The sequence below is a fragment of the Bos indicus genome, chromosome 5, assembly GCF_029378745.1.
Source record: "Bos indicus isolate NIAB-ARS_2022 breed Sahiwal x Tharparkar chromosome 5, NIAB-ARS_B.indTharparkar_mat_pri_1.0, whole genome shotgun sequence".
Classification (NCBI taxonomy): domain Eukaryota; kingdom Metazoa; phylum Chordata; class Mammalia; order Artiodactyla; family Bovidae; genus Bos; species Bos indicus.
This window is the reverse complement of record NC_091764.1, coordinates 60,568,424-60,588,103: the sequence shown is the minus strand read 5'-3', so window position 1 is coordinate 60,588,103 and position 19,680 is coordinate 60,568,424. Positions and strand designations below refer to the sequence as shown.

The window sequence follows — 19,680 nt, the reverse complement described above, 5'->3', positions numbered from 1 at the left end:
GCGACTCCATGGACTGCAGCACGCCAGGCTTCCCTGTCCTTCACTATCTCCCGGAGCTCACTCACACTCATGATAACTGTTCATATCACTGTATAAATTACATCACAATAGTAATAAAATTATTTACTTCTCTTCACCATATGTATGATTTTCTTTATTATAGGTTTAAAAGTTTTATTTAATACTAGGATCTATATCTGGACATTGAGCTGTATTCTCCCCCAAAGGTGACACACTCTTTATATTGTATACTTTAATATCTGGAAAGACCCCCATACCCACACATATATTTTTATTTATTTTAGAATGTTTTTGGATATTGCTTTCTATTTATTCTTCTAGATAAATTTTAAATGTTTTGTTCCAAGAATAATCTTACTGTGATTTTTTTAGAGTGATGTAAAACATAAAACTAACTTGGGAGAATTATTATTTTCTCAATAGTTGAGAACATGATATATTTTGATACTTAAGCCATATATTTCCCAATAAATCTGTGTACGATTTCTACACATCTCAGTTTTATCTCCTGATTTATTATTAATAGCAGGAATTTATTTTTGGAGAAGGCAATGGCACCCAACTCCAGTACTTTTGCCTAGAAAATCCCATGGACGGAGGAAGGCTGCAGTCCATGGGGTCGCTAGAGTGGGACACAACTGAGCGGCTTCACTTTCACTTTTCACTTTCATGCATTGGAGAAGGAAATGGCAACCCACTCCAGTGTTCTTGCTTGGAGAATCCCAGGGACGGGAAGCCTGGTGGGCTGCCGTCTGTGGGGTCGCACAGAGTCAGACACGACTGAAGTGACTTAGCAGCAGCAGGGATTTATTTTTATAGAATTTATGTTTCTTGGTGTGATAATATAGGCAAGATCTCTGTTTCTCTCAGTTCACATAATTAAATGAAATAGAAATACCTTTTACTTATTTCCACTGACATAGCAATAATAAAATATTTCAATTATCTCACTGTGTTGCATGCAAAATCATGCAATATCCACATGATTGGTTATTCAAACCAACCCCATTTTATGGTAGACTTTGCCTATTCCTACTATATGGTTTTTCCAGTAGTCATGTATGGATGTGAGAGTTGGACTATAAAGAAAGCCGAGCACCGAAGAATTGATGCTTTTGAACTGTGGTGTTGGAGAAGACTCTTGAGAGTCCCTTGGACTGCAAGGAGATCCAACCAGTCCATCCTGAAGGAGACCAGTCCTGGGTGTTCATTGGAAGGACTGATGCTGAAGCTCCAATACTTTGGTCACCTGATGCGAAGAGCTGACTCATTTGAAAAGACCCTGCTGCTGGGAAAGATTGAGGGCAGGAAGAGAAGGGGACAACAGAAGATGAAATGGTTGGATGGCACCACCGACTCAATGGACATGAGTTTGGATAGACTCTGGCAGTTGGTGACAGATAGGGAGGCCTGGCGTGCTGCGGTTCATGGGGTCGCAAAGAGTTGGACACGATTGAGCAATTAAACTGAACTATATGGTGTGCTGTTCATGGGGTTCTCCTGGCAAGAATACTGGAGTGGTTTGCCATTTCCTCCATTGGACCTTGTTTTACCACAACTCTTTACATATAACCTCTCTGGCTTGGTTAGCCCTGCACGGCATGGCTTCATTGAGTTATGCAAGCTCCTTTGCCAGGACATGTGGGTCAAGAAGCAACAGTTAAAACCGGACATGGAACAACTGACGGGTTCAAAATTGGGAAAGGAGTACAACAAGGGTGTATGTTGTCACCCTGCTTTTTTAACTTATGTGCAGAGTACATTACGCGAAATGCCAGACTGGGTAAAGCACAAGCTGAAATTAAGATTGCCGGGAGAAATACCAGTGACCTCAGATATGCAGATGATAACACCCTAATGGCAGAAAACGAGGAACTAAAAAGCCTCTTGATGAGGGTGAAAGAGGAGGGTGGAAAAGCTGGCTTGAAACTCAGCATTCAAAAAACTAAGATCATGACATCCAGTCCCATCAGTTCATGGCAAATAGAAGGGGAAAAAGTGGAAGCAGTGACAGATTTTATTTTCTTGGGCTCCAAAATCACTGCAGATGGTGACTGCAGCCATGAAATAAAAAGACACTTGCTTCTTGGAAGAAAAGCTATGACAAACCTAGACAGCATATTAAAAAGCAGAGACATCACTTTGCCAACAAAGGTCTATGTAGTCAAAGCTATGGTTTTTCAGTAGTCATGTTTGAATGTGAGAGTTGGATCATAAAGAAGGCTGAGCGCTGAAGAGTGATGCTTTCAAATTGTGGTGCTGGAGAGGACTCTTGAGAGTCCCTTGGACTGCAAGGAGATTAAACCAGTCAATCCTAAAGGAAATCAACCCTGAATATTCATTGGAAGGGATAATGCTGAAGTTCTAGTACTTTGGCCACCTGATGTGAAGAGCTGACTGATTGGAAGAGACCCTGATGCTGGGAAAGATTGAAGGCAAGAGGAGAAGCGGGCAGCAGATGATAAGATAGTTAGATAGCATCATCAACTCAATGGACATGAATTTGAGCAACCCCTGGGAGGTAGTGGAGGACAGAGGAGCGTGGCGTGCTGCAGTCAACAGGGTTGCAAAGAGTCAGACATGACTTAGTGACTTAAAAGCAACTATATAATAATGTCAAAATTAATTCCATGCTCATTTTATCAATGAAGGGACTCAACTCAGTTGTAGAACATTTCTGTAAAATAAATTGCATTGTATACTTTTGCTTACAGTAAATACATTTGCTTTTGGTATATTACAGCTTCCCTAGTGGCTCAGACCATAAAGAATCTGCTTATAATTAATGTAAATGCCTTTGTAATTGCAACAAACCTTTATAGTTACTGATTGCTAAGAAATGATCTATTAGAGCTCATGAATTAAAAAGTCAAATGCCCTTGTCGTCTCTGTTTGTGGTTACCTATATAGATCTTCTTTTTCTTGGTTTTTAAAAGGATTTAAATAAGCGGTTATCACTGCCTGCAGATATCAGAATACCTGATGGGTATCTTGAAAAGTTGCAGATAAACAGTCCACCATTTGATCAACCAATGAGCCGAAGGTCTCGGAGAGCTTCCTTAGTAAGTTTTTAAGTCTCCTGTACCTACTATATTAGATCTGGTTGTTTGATTTTCTGGGCATAAACATTTTATATTAATTTTTATATTGTTAATAGCTAAAGTTTATTACATTGTTTTCTGGATTTTGTCATTTTCCCTTCTTAACGTTTTAAAGATGTTATATTGAATAGAATTTAGGTTTATTTTATTTTTTGGCAAATTTTACTGATACATGCTAGATGTACAAAATATGTACCAGGTATATAAGTATGTGTTAATATGTACTAGATACACAGAAAAGTACATAAACGTAATTGTAGAGCTTCATGAATTTTTGTGAAGTTAGCGTACGTGTGTAACTTGTATCCAGCTAAATAAAAGAAAATCCCCCAAATTCCAGAAAACTCGTCCTGCCACTTCATTATTCACTTCTACTCTCCCTTCCTCAACTTTGGCATTATCTCTGCCTTCTAATGCCAAAGATTAGTTTTACCTATATGGTTTTCACTGTTTTGATTATGTTTGTAGTGTTTAATATAAAGAAAGACTTCTTTATCTTGATTTACATACATTCTTATTTATTTTCAAAATGCATTTGATATTTTTCTGATTATTCTTAAACTTTTGAACTTTATGTAATTATGAATATACAAATGCTTCAAATACATTTTCTACAAATAAAATATATTGCACAAATATATATATAAATATATATACATACAAATTCATATGTATAGTATACAAAAATATCCTATTACGTATAGAAGTACACCAATATGTATTCTTCTGCAGTCGACTTCTTTTACTTAATGTTAGTTTCATTTGGGTTATTGCCTGTAGTTAGGTTATTCGTTTGTTCTTTTTGTTGCATGGTGTTCCATTGGTGAGTATACTATATTTTATTCAGTCTTCTGTTGATGAATGTTTACATTTATGTTATTTTTAATTTTGGGTATTATCAAATATTGCTTGTATCACCATTCCTGATTATGTGTTTTGGTTAACATAAGCATTTCTGTTGGATGCATGCCTAGGAGTGGAGTTGTTGGATAGATTGTGTGCACATGTTCAGCTTTTCTAGGTGTTGTCAAAGTTGGTTCCAAAGTGATTATACCATTTTACATCCCATTCTAGTTGCTCTCCATGATTTTTTTTTTTGGTACTGTTTTCTTCTTTTTCAAAGAAACTTTTAAATTTTTCTGATGAGTGTATAGTGTTATCTCATTGTGGTTCCCCTGAAGTAGGAAATGGCAACCCACTCCAGTATTCTTGCCTGGAACATCCCATGGACAGAGAGAAATGGGCTACAGTCCATTGGGTCACAGAGAGTCAGACCTGACTGAGCATTCAGGCATTGTCGTTTTGTTTTTCATTTTCTTGATGGCTTAAGTTGAACACCTTTCTAATATTTATTGGCCATTTAAATATCCTCCTCTTTGAAGTGTTGAATTCTATTATTTCTCTTCTGTTGGACTGCCTTTTTCTGATTGATGTGTGAGGAATTCTTTATACATTCTGTATTAAAGGCTCTTGTCAGTTATGTATCTTGGTCTCCCATTGTGTAGCAGTTGACCCAGCACTGCTTTTTGAAAGAATAGCTTTCCCTGTTGCAGTGTCATCTTGACATAAATTCAGGTGATTGTGTATGTGAGGATCTCTTTTAGATAACTTTAGTTCTGTGTAGAAGTATATATAAAGTGCTGTGGGACAGTTAAAGAGCAAGTAAAATGTCTTTGCACATCACAGGCTTACAGAGGTGATAGTGCTTAAATTGCCTCTAAAAAGATGGGTAGGAATTTTGTCAAGTTGACAGTTATTAGAAGAGTGTTCTAAGCAAAGGAAACTTCATGTAGTAAAACCCAGAGAATATGAGTATGTTGGGGAAATTATAATTGATACGAAGGGTGGATATGGAATAATTTTAAAGAATAAGCCTTGAAAGGATAGGATAGATCTAGACCAGTGGTCCCCAACCTTTTTGGCACCAAGGAACAATTTAGTGGAAGACCGTTTTTCCATGGACAGGATTGGGGGGATGGTTCATGGGGTAATGTGAGAGATGGGGAGCGGTAGATGAAGCTTTACTTGCCTGCCGCTCACCTCCTGCTGTGCAGCCGCTCACTTCCTGCTGTGCAGCCGCTCACTTCCTGCTGTGGGGCTGGGTTCCTCACAGGTTGGGGACCCCTGCTGTTGACTGTAAAAAGCTTCAGCTGTCAGGCCAATGAGTTTGGACTTCATCCCATGTAAAAAGAAGGACCTCAGAGACATTTATTTAAACAAGAGCTGACATAATCACATTTTTGTTTCATAACTGTTACTTCAGGAAAAGTGTAAACAAATAGAACAAGAGAAAGACTAGAGGCAGGGAAATGAATTCATAGTTAAGGATGATGTGGTAGTCATGTGGAAATGGAAAGTAGAGCCCAGATACTAGGGACTGTGTAAAAATAAAATACTCAGGACTCAGGAACCACTTAGTACTGAGGAGGAGGAGGAGGAGAAAGAAGGGGGACAACAGAGGATGAGATGGTTGGATGGCATCCCCAACTCGATGGACATGAGTCTGAGTAAGCTCCAGGAGTTGGTGATGGACAGGAAAGCCTGGCGTGCTGCAGTCCATGGGGTCACAAAGAGTCAGACACGACTGAGTGACTGCACTGAGTACCTTCTTAAACTTTGGGTCTGAAGAAGGAGCCATTGATGAGTATTGGGTCACTAACAGTTGTTTTATCTTCTTATATATTGTATCGTGGAATATTTTTATCTGCCAACAACTTCTGTTTTGGTTGCATTTTCTAAAGAATAAAATTACCTAATGCTGTGTAATATGAGCACATTATTATTTGACATTCACCAGTACACAATAGGGGCTTTACTCATAGCTCAGTTGGTAAAGAATCCGCCTGCAATGCAGGAGACCCCGGTTCGATTCCTGGATAGGGAAGATCTCCTGGAAAGGGGATAGGCTACCCACTCTAGCATTCTTCTGTTTCCCTTGTGGCTGAGCTGGTAAAGAATCGCCTGCAATGCGGGAGACTTGGGTTCAATCCCTGGGTTGGGAAGATCCCCTAGAGAAGGGAAAAGCTACCCACTCCAGAATTCTGGCCTGGAGAATTCCATGGACTGTATAGTCCATGGGGTCACAAAGAGTCGGACACGACTGAGCGACTTTCACTGTTCACTAGTATACAGTAAGGTTAAAGCTTGATTTTGGTATAGGTTTATGATCATCATAGTTTTACATCACTGCTTAAGACATTTTCATTAACATAACTTTGTCATTTAATTACCAGGTTGAAAGTGTTCTTTGGTTATCAAGTGTTACTAAAGATTGGTACTTAGGATCAATTTTAGAATTAGTGAATATTCAGATTGGGACTAAAGGTATGGTTTAATCACCAAAGCTATCATCTAAGACTTATCTTTTTCAATGTACATGAAATTAAGGAAAACAGTGCCCTCTAATGAATGCTGAGTGACTGAAGCTTTTATTTGTGTTGAAAGTTCCTATCTTAATTCTCTTGTTTTTTTAATCTGAAATGGCTTACCGATTTCACATTAATCATTGCAGCTCTGTTTTGGTTTTCATTGGTTCATTCTTTTCATTGTTTATCTTTTTTTTTTTTTTTTTTTTTACTAAAGTCATGGTTTCTTTTGAAGTATATTAGAAAATTATTCTTAATACCCTAGGTTTATACGTGAAGGGGAAGGATTAGGGAATCCGTGGAAAGGAGATGGGAAAATGAAAATACACTTCACATTTGTTAGAGCTTATGTTTCCATGGATGATATACTCTTATCTTAAAAACATTTTTGTTTCAAGACAAAATATAAAATTTTGTCTTTCTAAAAGGATAAACTTTTTTTTTTTTTAAACTTTAAACTTTTTATTTTGTGTTGGGGTATAGCCAGTTAACAATGTTGTGGTAGTTTCAGGCGAAGAGCAAAAGGACTCAGCCATACATATACACGTATCCCATCTCTCCCAAACCCCCGTCCCATCCACCCTGGCACATAACCTTGAGAGTTCCATGTGCTTTATAATAGGTCTTTGTTGGTTATCCATTTTAAATATAGCAATGTGTACATGTTTCTTTTTGTACTTTCAGTTTGCAATGTATAATAAGTAGAGTAGTAAAAATAACATAAATCACTTGAGTAGGAGGTAAGAAACAAGTCTGAGTTCACTTCTGGTGAATATATAGTAGGGCTGATTGGTTCTTCTATAAAATTAGGAGCATCAAGCTCAGTGGATCCTCAGTATCATTTGGCTACCCTATTGTATTTCTTTGGTTAATTCTTCTCTCACTCTAAGCAAATGACCTCTTCCTACTACACGACCAAGAAGAGAGAAGCCACTAACTAGAAACCCTCTCATTTTCTGAATTACAAATGTGCAAATCTACCTACAGCTATACTAACTCTACTCTAATAGTTATTTTAGAGTAGTTATAGATTTACAGAAAAATTTAGAAGATCATATAGAGTGTTCCCATATACCACATAACTAGTTATACCTAGTTATGCCTATTATTAACATTTTACATTACTTTAGTACATTGTCACAACTCTAAGGAAACCAGTGGTGGTACATTACTATTAACTAAACTCCATACTTTATTCAGATTTCTCTAGTTTTTCACTAATAGCTTTTTATCCCCAGGATCCCATCTAGGACACCACATTACATTTAGTCATTCTATCTTATTTTAAAGATATTGGTTATTGGATTGGTGAAAGAGGAGAGTGAAAAAGTTGGCTTAAAGCTCAACATTCAGAAAACGAAGATCATGGCATCTGGTCTCATCACTTCATGGGAAATCAATGGGCAAACAGTGGAAACAGTGTCAGACTTTATTTTTCTGGGCTCCAAAATCACTGCAGATGGTGACTGCAGCCATGAAATTAAAAGACGCTTACTCCTTGGAAGAAAAGTTATGACCAACCTAAACAGCATATAGAAAAGCAGAGACATTACTTTGCCAACAAAGGTCCATCTAGTCAAGGCTATGGTTTTTCCTGTGATCATGTATGGATGTGAGAGTTGGAATGTGAAGAAGGCTGAGCACCGAAGAATTGATGCTTTTGAACTGTGGTGTTGGAGAAGACTCCTGAGAGTCCCTTGGACTGCAAAGAGATCCAGCCAGTCCATTCTAGGGGAGATGAGCCCTGGGATTTCTTTGGAAGGAATGATGCTAAAGCTGAAACTCCAGTCCTTTGGCCACCTAATGCGAAGAATTGACTCATTGGAAAAGACTCTGATGCTGGGAGGGATAGGGGGCAGGCGGAGAAGGGGACGACAGAGGATGAGATGGCTGGATGGCATCACTGACTTGATGAACATGAGTTTGAGTGAATTCCGGGAGTTGGTGATGGACAGGGAGGCCTGGCATGCTGCGATTCATGGGGTCACAAAGAGTCAGACACGACTGAGCAACTGAACTGAACTGAAAGTGTTATTTAATATTCATTTATAATTGATAAGAAATGGAATATTCTAACTCTTAAAATACTTAAACTAATGACTAGTGGGAAAGCCCATAGGCAGGTAATGATTTATTAGAGCATTGTTACACTTACAGTGATGGCATACCCCATGGAAATTTTCATAAGAGTGTTAAGTGCAACTTTAGTAAACTAAGTCTGTGTAGGAAAGTTTGTCTCATTTTATTGAAGTTTAGGTTATATGAATTCTAAGAATATGCCTCTTCCTAAACATTAAGTTTTGGGTTCCTCATTCATGGCTTTACCAATATGGATCATACATAGCTGTTATTTCTAAGGACAGGTGAGAAAATAGGGTATCAAGTCCAGATGTCTTTCAGAAGTGAGCTTATGGTGTGGAAATGAGGTTCAAAGTTCACCCACAATTTAATTTACCTATGGCATATTATGGACAGGGGTAAGGTAATATTTTGTAATACAAATGATCAAGTAGAATAGAGATTCTCAGTCGACCTACCTCAGTCTACCTCAGTAGACTGACATTTCTATCAGTAACTGTAACTTGGTAAATCTCACAAGGTGGGAAATTGATAATTGAAAAATCTGTCTTTGCCCCCAGTGTTTTTTATATGCCCATTTACTCTTAGAATGGCATCTAATAGAGTTATTGCACATGTTTCAGTTGTTGTGAAGCTCATTTAGAATTGCATTGCCAGCATGTAACACCTCTTTATAACTTTGGCAGAATGATTATACTGTTAGACCAAAGTAATGAAGAAATACCCTATAATAATCAATGCTACTTGCAAGTTACTCAAAATTACAGGAAGGCTATTATAAATTATAATTTGTTTTTATTTTATTTAACTTTCATGTGCTTATTGTATAAGAGCTATTTTTTAATTTTTATTAATGAATAATTGCTTTACAATATTGTGTTGATTTCTGCCATACATCAATATGAATCAGCCACAGGTATACATATGTCCCCTCCCTCCTGAACCCTCTTCCCACCTCCCTCCCCACCCCACCCCTCTAGGTTGTCACAGAGCACTGGGTTGAGCTCCTTGTGTCACACAGCAAATTCCCAATTGCTATCTGTTTTACATATGGTAACGGTTCTATGAAGACCTACAAGACCTTTTAGAACTAACACCCCAAAAAGATGTCCTTTTCATTGTAGGGGACTGGAATGCAAAAGTAGGAAGTCAAGAAACACCTGGAGTAACAGGCAAATTTGGCCTTGGAATATGGAATGAAGCAGGGCAAAGGCTAATAGAGTTTTACCAAGAGAACACACTGGTCATAGCAAACACCCTCTTCAAACAACACAAGAGAAGACTCTACACATGGACATCACCAGCTGGTCAACACCGAATCAGATTGATTATATTCTTTGCAGCCAAAGATGGAGAAGCTCTATACAGTCAGCAAAAACAAGACCAGGAGCTGATGGTGGCTCAGACCATGACCTCCTTATTGCCAAATTCAGACTGAAATTGAAGAAAGTAGGGAAAATCATTAGACCATTCAGGTATGACCTAAATCAAATTCCTTATGATTATACAGTGGAAATGAGAAATAGATTTAAGGGACTAGATTTGATAGACAGAGTGCTTGATGAACTATGGACGGAGGTTTGTGACATTGTACAGGATACAGGGATCAAGACCATCCCCATGGAAAAAGAAATGCAAAAAAGCAAAATGGCTGTCTGGGGAGGCCTTATAAATAGCTGTGAAAAGAAGAGAAGTGAAAAGCAAAGGAGAAAAGGAAAGATATAAGCATCTGAATGCAGAGTTCCGAAGAATAGCAAGAAGAGATAAGAAAGCCTTCCTCAGTGATCAATGCAAAGAAATAGAGGAAAACAACAGAATGGGAAAGACTAGAGATCTCTTCAAGAAAATTAGACATACCAAAGGAACATTTCATGCAAAGATGGGCTCGATAAAGGACAGAAATGGTATGGACCTAACAGAAGCAGAAGATATTAAGAAGAGGTGGCAAGAATACACAGAAGAACTGTACAAAAAAGACCTTCATGACCCAGATAATCACGATGGTGTGATCACTCATCTAGAGCCAGACATCCTGGAATGTGAAGTCAAGTGGGCCTTAGGAAGCATCACTACAAACAAAGTTAATGGAGGTGCTTGAATTCCAGTTGAGCTATTTCAAATCCTGAAAGATGATGCTGTGAAAGTGCTGCACTCAATATGCCAGCAAATTTGGAAAACTCAGCAGTGGCCACAGGACTGGAAAAGGTCAGTTTTCATTCCAGTCCCAAAGAAAGGCATTGCCAAAGAATGCTCAAACTACTGCACAATTGCACTCATCTCACATGCTAGTAAAGTAATGCTTAAAATTCTCCAAGCCAGGCTTCAGCAATACAAGAACCGTGAACTTCCAGATGTTCAAGCTGGTTTTAGAAAAGGCAGAGGAACCAGAGATCAAATTGCCAATATCCGCTGGATCATGGAAAAAGCAAGAGAGTTCCAGAAAAACATCTATTTCTGCTTTATTGACTATGCCAAAGCCTTTGACTGTGTGGATGTGGGAAATTCTGAAAGAGGTGGGGATACCAGACCACCTGACCTGCCTCTTGAGAAACCTGTATGCAAAACCTGTATGCAGGTCAGGAGCAACAGTTAGAACTGGACATGGAACAACAGACTGGTTCCAAATGGGAAAAAGGAGTGCTGTATAGTACAGTTAAGGCTGTATATTGTTACCCTGCTTATTTAACTTATATGCAGAGTACATCATGAGAAACACTGGGCTGGAAGAAGCACACGCTGGAATCAAGATTGCCAGGAGAAATCTCAATAACCTCAGATATATCGCAGATGATACCACCCTTATGGCAGAAGTGAAGAGGAACTAAAGAGCTTCTTGATGAAAGTGAAAGAGGATAGTGAAAAAGTTGGCTTAAAGCTCAACATTCAGAAAACTAAGATCATGGCATCTGGTCCCATCACTTCATGGGAAATCAATGGGCAAACAGTGAGAGACTTTATTTTTCTGGGCTCCAAAATCACTGCAGATGGTGATTGCAGCCATGAAATTAAAAGACGCTTACTCCTTGGAAGGAATGTTATGACCAACCTAGATAGCATATTCAAAAGCAGAGACATTACTTTGCCAACAAGGGTCCGTCTAGTCAAGGCTATGGTTTTTCCAGTGGTCATGTATGGATGTGAGAGTTGGACTGTGAAGAAAGCTGAGTGCCGAAGAATTGATGCTTTTGAACTGTGGTGTTGGAGAAGACTCTTGAGCATCCCATGGACTGCAAAGAGATCTAACCAGTCCATTCTAAAGGAGATCAGTCCTGGGTGTTGTTTGGAAGGAATGATGCTAAAGCTGAAACTCCAGTACTTTGGCCACCTCATGTGAAGAGTTGACTCATTGGAAAAGATTCTGGGAAAGTCTTTGGAAAAGATGCTGGGAGGGATTGGGGGCAGGAGGAGAAGGGGGCAGCATGAGATGGCTGGATGGCATCACCGACTCGATGGACATGAGTTTGGGTGAACTCCGGGAGTTGGTGATGGACAGGGAGGCCTGGCGTGCTGCAATTCAGGGGGTCCCAGAGTCGGACAGGACTGAGCAACTGAACTGAACTGAACTGAATGTATATGTTTCTATGCTAGTCTCCCAATTCGTCCCACCTTCTTCTTCTGTGTCCACAAGTCTGTTCTCTATGTCCTGTGTCTCCATTGAAAGTGAAAGTGAAGTCACTCAGTCATGTCCAACTCTTTGGGACCCCATGAACTCTAGCCTACCAGGATCCTCCCTCCATGGGATTTTCCAGGCAAGAGTACTAGAGTGGGTTGCCATTTCCTTCTCCAGGGGCTCCTCCCGACCCAGGGATTGAATCTGGGTTTCCTGCATTGTAGGTGGACGCTTTACCGTCTGAGCCACCAGGGAAGTTAAGTGTCTCCATTGCTACCCTGCACATAGGTCCATCAGTACCCTCTTTCTAGATTCCAGGTGCATGCGTTAATATATAGTGTTTGTCTGTCTCTTTCTGACTTAACAGTGAAATTACTCAGCTATAAGAGCTGTTTGAACAGGAGTTTGTTTGGTTTTCCAAAAGGCTAATTTTTAGAGCAGTGAAGTATCAGAAGAAAATTCGCTTCATTTGAAGCAGAATTAAGAAGATTTTTATATTGTATTTAAATGCAGAGTGTATTGTTCCAATCATACAGCTATTATTTCTGTTTTTATGAGACTTTAAAAATATTCTAAAATAATCTAGGATGAAAATCAGTCTAGATTGTGAATTCATGAGAGGAGGAATCATGTCTGTCTTCTTCACTCTATCCCCAATACCTAGCATTATGCCTGGTAAATGTTGAATAAATGAGCTTTGTCTTCTGTCCTCTGAATAATTTCCGTAGGAGAGTGTGTCAACAAGCTAGTCATTATGTCTATTGTTAATCTTGTCATGCTCAGCAGATAAAAATGCAAGCAAAATTTTCTAGAAATTCCATATAAAGATTCAGTTAAGCAATAAATTGGATGTAATTACTAAATCCTAAAGGTTGGGAATCATTAAAATGTGGTCAACCCAATTCAAAACCTCTTTAATTGGGTTATGGCAGTCAATTCCAGTATTTACCCTCTTTTTAAAAAACGTACTTTAAATATATTTTAATGATCTCACTGAATTTCACTATTTAAAGAGTGACTCTTTTTAATGTTAATATTTCATGTAATGTTAATATAGATGCTATGCTATATAGTTAATATAATATCTCTCATATTAACTATAAGATAATAAGCTATCTCTTATAGTTTATTCCTTGTATACTTTATATGATACGGTAATCTCTACATCAGTCAGTACTGTCTTTACAGTCTTGAATTTGTAGTTAAATTATCCACTCTTTAAAAAAAACAAGCATTTTTGTCAAAGCCACCATTAGAGAAAAGTGTACATGATCTTATAAGGACATTTTAGTATTTATTCACTTAAGATTAAAAAAAAGAATAAAATTTCCCAACTCCTAATAAGAAAAATTTCCCAGGGAATTCCCTGGTGGTCCAGTGGTTTAGGACAATGTACTTTTGCTGTTGCAGGCATGGTTCAGTCCCTGGTTGGGGAACTAAGTTTCCACAAGAGGTGGTGTGGCAAAAAAGAAAGTTCTTTGCTTGTAGTTATATTTTTCTATGTGCTTCTCACTGTTACAGATGATGACATTTTAATTATATCTTGCGGGGGGGGCGGGGGGGGGGGAGGTGGGGGGGACATTGATTATTTTGTTCATACTAGTTTCCATTTATTGTTGCTATTCTTTTTCCTTCATAAAAAAATCAGGTGAGATTTGAAATTCATGTCAAAATAGTTCCATGTTTGTGAATTTAATCATCTGAATTCTAGAAAATAGGTATAAGAAAATAAACACTCTATCATAGTTTGTGTGACCTTGGCAATTAGCCTTTTTTTTTAAGTGTTATGTGAGATCATATGTAAATAGACTATAGAAAAACTACAAAATCAAAAAATTATTCACAATCAGGTTCTGATGTATCAAATGGTGGTCTCTTTGCCACATTTCCCGTATTAAAATTAAAAAACTCCCATTTGTATTTGGAAAGTGTTGTCTATTATAGTTTTATTATCCTGTATAATTATTGACAATACAGAATAAGGACTTAATATCTGTCAGTCATATATAAAATAGTGTGTGGGTAGATGGATCATGATGGGTTCCAAAAATCTCACTTAAATTTTTTTTGAAAATACCGTATATAGGAAAAAGTCTTTAAGAGTACACAGAGAGAAGCAATTTTTCAGTCCTTCAGTGAAAGCACCAGCACCACCTGTGACCACAGTTTTGATTAGTTTACCAAAATTGAATGAGGATCATTGAATTTTCAGTTTTCCTCATGGCTTTTAAAGTGATATATATGTCTTGTAAAAAAGTTCCTTGTACAGCAGTTCCTTTGAGAGGCCCCTGCTACTTTTGACTGTCAGTTTTGGGCAGTTTACCTTTTTTGTTTCAAGCGGTGAGTGATGTTAAGTCAAATTGTCAAGTATCATTTTTATTTTGTTCAACACCTCCATAAAAAGTGTATCTGAACTTCCAGAATTTGACACAGAATTTAATAATCCAGCATACACCTTTAAGAGTTATATATAAAAGAATGTTATTCCTTTCATTGGCTACTTAAGGGCATTAGTATCACTCTGAGAAGTGAAGTTTTAGATTACTGTTGCCCTTTCCACTAGGGGTACTAGAAAGGAATTTAAGAAAATTCTTATTCTCTTCTTTTTAACTTTTTTCCCCATCTCTGCTCTCTCAGTCTCTACATTTTTATCATTTTGTTTTTTCCCCTAAATCTTCTGTGTTCGGTGTTTTTTTTTTAATTACTTTTTAAATACTGAGTTCCCATTGCATATTTGACTATTCCATCTACCTCATTTATCGACTCCATACAAAATAGTCAAGCTCAAGGTTTTTTAAAAGAATGCTTTTCAGAACTCACTTTTTTGTGGGGGATGGAGGAGACTGATTTAGACTTATATTACTTCTTCTGTGTTAGCATTTCCTGACTCATCATAGAGTATGACATATGGTTATCTTTCTTATTATATTTCGATGAGAAAACCTGAAATAGTGTTTTGTTTGCAGGCCTTCCTAGGGAAAACAAAAGATTGATGAAGGAAAATATGTAGGAAAATTGTTTATTTTGTGATTTGTTAAATCATGTAGTTATCTTTTATAAAATCCTTTTGTATCCTAAAATGCCTGTGATATCTTAAAATTTCAGTTTTAAGGTAGAACAGAAATTTTTCAAAGCAGAATGTGAATCAATTTGTAAAAAAGATGAGTTGACAGTTTTAATTGTGAACTTTGTTTTTGAGCCTTTAAATGTTCCAATTTTAAAATTTGACAGATGTTCTACTATTTAATCAGATTTTTCTGTTCCAAAACATTCGAAGAGCAGGAGAGTTTCAGATATTGAGGCAGAGAAGAATTGAAATTTGAAGAATACTAAATTTATAATTGTTTGCTTTCAGTCAGAAATTGGGTTTGGAAAAATGGAAACCTACATCAAATTGGAAAAGCTTGGAGAGGTAAGTTAATACTTATGTCGAAAATGTAAGATACATATTTTTCTTATTCATCACCGAAAAGACTGTATCTTGTCCTGTAAAGGCAATAGAATATTAGAAAGAAATACCCTTCAATTCTTGAAATTATTCCATCAGTGTGAGAAGAAATGAATTTTTTTAATAGCATTGTAACCTGTTGATGCACAAAATATTGTGCTTTTTTTTTGGTAACAAAATAGGCATCTATCTTTTAGTTTGCTCCTTGGTACTCTGTGACTGTGCTGTCATATGGGAAATTCCATGTGTTCAAACTTGTGAAAAATCAAAATACTATCTGTAAAGCTAAAGACACATCTTAAAGGTTAAGGAAATTCTTGGCTCATTTTTTTAAAATGAAATTCAAGGTTTTCCTGATCTTGCTACTGGTACTAGTTTTGAAATGGTCTGCTTCCCAGAGTGATAAAGTGCAAAGAAAATAATAGAATTAGTTAATAGGGAGGCCTTAAGGGAGTTTGAGAACTGTCTTGGCAACAATAGAAGATATCTGTAGAATACATTTGGTTTTTAAAGGAGAGCTCTAGCATTCAAAGATTCTGAAAATCGGTAAAATTTTAATAACATGTTAGTTACAGTTTCAGTTTTCACTTAATGTGCTTAATTTCCTCAATCTTCACATACCATTGTAGTTGTAGTTAATACAATACTTTTAAATTAAATATTCTCCTTATGTTTTTACTTTTGAAGTACTCTGAAGGGTTGTAAGAGTAGGGAAGCTGTGCGCAGGGAACTGAAAGTCCTCTTAGCTGTAGGAAAACCAAAACCAGTCATGGTGGAGGTTTCTCTGCAAGATGGAATTTAACACATGGTTAGAAATCAGAAATTTAGGTAGGGCTCTTTCTTGTATTGATGATATAGACAGACTCATGCTGCTTTCATGTATCTTTCAAAATATATTTTATAGGGTACCTATGCAACAGTTTATAAAGGAAGAAGTAAATTGACAGAGAATTTGGTGGCCTTGAAAGAGATCCGGTTGGAACATGAAGAAGGTGCACCCTGCACAGCAATAAGAGAAGGTATAGTTAGTACTTTTTGTGAGCAGAATGTTTTATCAAATTTATATAGAACATTTTAAAACCAAAGCTATGTAATAAGAGTTCATTTTTTGTAAGTACAAAGAGCTCAGATATAGAAATAATACATGACTGGAAAATAATATGCCATCGCAACTAATGGCATCTCATTGAGGAAAAAGAATACAATTAAATGAGGCCCTGGGGGTAGAAGCAATATCTAAAGCTAAAATATTTAACAAAAAGGAATTAGATACATTATCATACAGCTTATGAAGAAATAGTATGAAGTCATAAGATCATTGTCATAGACAAATACTTGGCATTGGGAAGTGTTACATATTGGTGCATGGGGGAAGAGCTGACCATAAATAGTGTATTCAGGATGTAAATATATTTTTATAATGGTACCATTTTTTTTAAAGGATTATCCAGAAAACGGTTTGAGGCGACTGATAAGCCAGTTTGGAAGAAGAAAACATATCTTGGGACAGTCTCAATAGGTTAACATTTGAGCGAAAAAAAGATGTTATGTAGAGTATTAATGTAGTATAGGGAAAAACTTAGAAGTATTAAAAATATCAAACCCAGTACCATAAAAGAAAAGGAAAAAAATTCTTTTAAAATTTCTACTACAAATCCCTTTGAATTGTTTTAAGAGACTCCTAAATTCAGGCCTTCATATGTTAAACTTAGGGTTTTTTAAAAGACTGCCTACCACAGACTAAATAATTGGCTTTCTTTTCTGTTTTGCAGTTTCACTATTAAAGGATCTAAAACATGCAAATATAGTAACATTACATGACATTGTTCATACAGATAAATCTTTGACTCTGGTCTTTGAGTATCTGGTAAGCATTTCATAAAACTTCAGTATTTAATTTTGCTATAATAAAACATCACAGATTGGATTTTTTAACAGCCCCAGGGACATTCTTATTATTAGCATTTAATTATGTGTGGTACATTCAGTATCTTTCTTCAAAAAACAACTAATTTTTTTAAAAAAAACAATATTTAATATCTATGTATAACTGAATCACTTTTCTGTATACCAGAAACTAACACAACATTGAAAAGCAACTATACTTCAATTTTAAAAAGCAAACTTATTTTTAAAAACTAAATAAGTAAATGTCATGCCTTCTCAAAACTATGTATCACATAGTGCTCTGTTTTTTCAGGATAAAGATCTAAAACAGTACATGGATGACTGTGGAAACATCATGAGTATGCACAACGTAAAGGTATGCTTACTGTGTGGTTTAAAATTTTGTTTAGAGACAAACACTTAAGCAGAGACAAACTGCATTACATAATGAAATATGCCAGTCTCATAACTATTCTGCTTCAGAATTTTTTGTTACGCATTTTAAATAGGCTGTTGTTGTCTGAACACATTTACTCAGAACTTCTGTTTGCTATACTGTAGTATTTCCTAGAATCAGACCTTTTTTGTAGAACTACTTCATTTTAAAAGTTTTAGTAAGTACTTCGGAGGAATTTGAGGTTTTTGAGTAAGAGCCACCTGTTTTCCTTGCTTAGCCCTTCAATAAACTTTTAACCTTATTCTGCTTCAAAACAGAAAAGTCTTCTGACATTTCCTTTCACAGTATTATTGGTTCTCTTGGATATATATAGAACATTTACAGGTATATTCTGCTTAGAAAGAAAACAACAAGCCTGTTTTATCAGAATCCAAATGTTTAAGGTAAATGAAAATGATACAGTATATTTTGCAAAGGGCCTCCTTTAAATGGCAAAGTCCTCATGTTTAGAATGGTATTTAATTATGAAACAACTTTTGAAGGTACTAATTAGTGCGTAAGGTCAGGAAGCTATATAGGTATTATGAATACTAGGCTGGAAATACCATTCTGCACTATTAGGAGAGAAAGAAAGATAATTATGTTTTCTTACCTGAAAAATGGGTGAAGATGCAAGTAATAATAGAAAAATTTGATATAAACTTTGTGCCAGATAAAGCCCAAAAGTAAAAGTAAGATCAAGTAAAAACCCTTGATACAGTTGTGTTCTTACAGTAGGTTTCTTTGACTGGATTTACTCCAAATTTAGCAAAGATCTGTTTATCTGAACTCACTCAGTGGTTCATGAGACTGTTCTGGAAATAGGTTGCCCTAGCTGTGGTTTTGCAACAGTTCCAGTTCTATAGATACTAACTTTTAAACTTAAGATACTTATTTAAATAGTTAAGTTTGGTATAAAGGAGAGCCAGTTTCTTTTACTAAAAAATAGTTCAAAATATATGGATATAACACATTGGTAGGAATTTTAGAATAGGGCTTTAAGTTTTAAGTCTCTTTTCCATGTATTTTCTGTGAGAATTGTTTTCATCATATTTTATGTTTTATTTGGCAAAGTGTTGTGAATCTCATTTGTGTTTACTTCTGCTTATGGCTTTTATGTTGTTTTTATGTTTAAGGAAATAGAGTTGTCCTTAATTATCATAATTTGACAAAGATTTGAGAAGTTTATTTGTCTTAAGCCAGGTCTGCATGCCAGAATTAAGTTGAAAAGTATTTTATTCTCTGTTAAATATAAAAAGTAATGAGAATATTTGGAAGTAGTAATTTAAGAGTTTTCAAAACACAAATACGTAGAGTATAGAAGCTCTGCTACTTACAATTTCTTCCGGCCCACTGTTCACCCGCTGCCTTGGCTTATTCTCGAAGTTCTAATGCTATTTTTCACCTTCCAAGAAAACCAAGGGTACACTCCTGAATGCTGTGGACTTGAGGCTCTTTTTTGTTAACCACAAAGAATCAAATACCTTCTGCTTTTCATATTCCCTTTTCCACCAAAATCCACAACAAAAAAGTTTACCATTAGCCTTATAGGAATTGCTTTTTTCCAAGAGTCATTCAGAGCTCCACAGTGCTTAATCCCTTTTCTGAATCATAGCAGGTTTTGAAGGCTGAGTGGGAGGTGCTGAAAGTAAAGTACCCAGGAGGTGGGTGATAGAAGCTGGGTTAGGTTATTTTAGGTTATTTTTATAGCACGTAATTTGCCAGAGCTGTGC

The 19,680-nt window shown here is 36.5% G+C and overlaps 1 protein-coding gene across 2 annotated transcripts in view; it reads left to right on the top strand.

The window, feature by feature from the left end:
* Positions 1 to 19,680, top strand: part of CDK17 (cyclin dependent kinase 17) — a 110,681-nt gene that overhangs the window by 78,560 nt on the left and 12,441 nt on the right. For both annotated transcript variants that reach the window (XM_070789562.1, XM_019961121.2), the window contains exons 5-9: positions 2,958 to 3,083; positions 15,532 to 15,588; positions 16,529 to 16,643; positions 17,397 to 17,491; positions 17,825 to 17,887. In XM_070789562.1, coding sequence (XP_070645663.1) covers positions 2,958 to 3,083; positions 15,532 to 15,588; positions 16,529 to 16,643; positions 17,397 to 17,491; positions 17,825 to 17,887 — 456 coding nt within the window. The remainder of the gene's footprint in view (positions 1 to 2,957; positions 3,084 to 15,531; positions 15,589 to 16,528; positions 16,644 to 17,396; positions 17,492 to 17,824; positions 17,888 to 19,680) is intronic.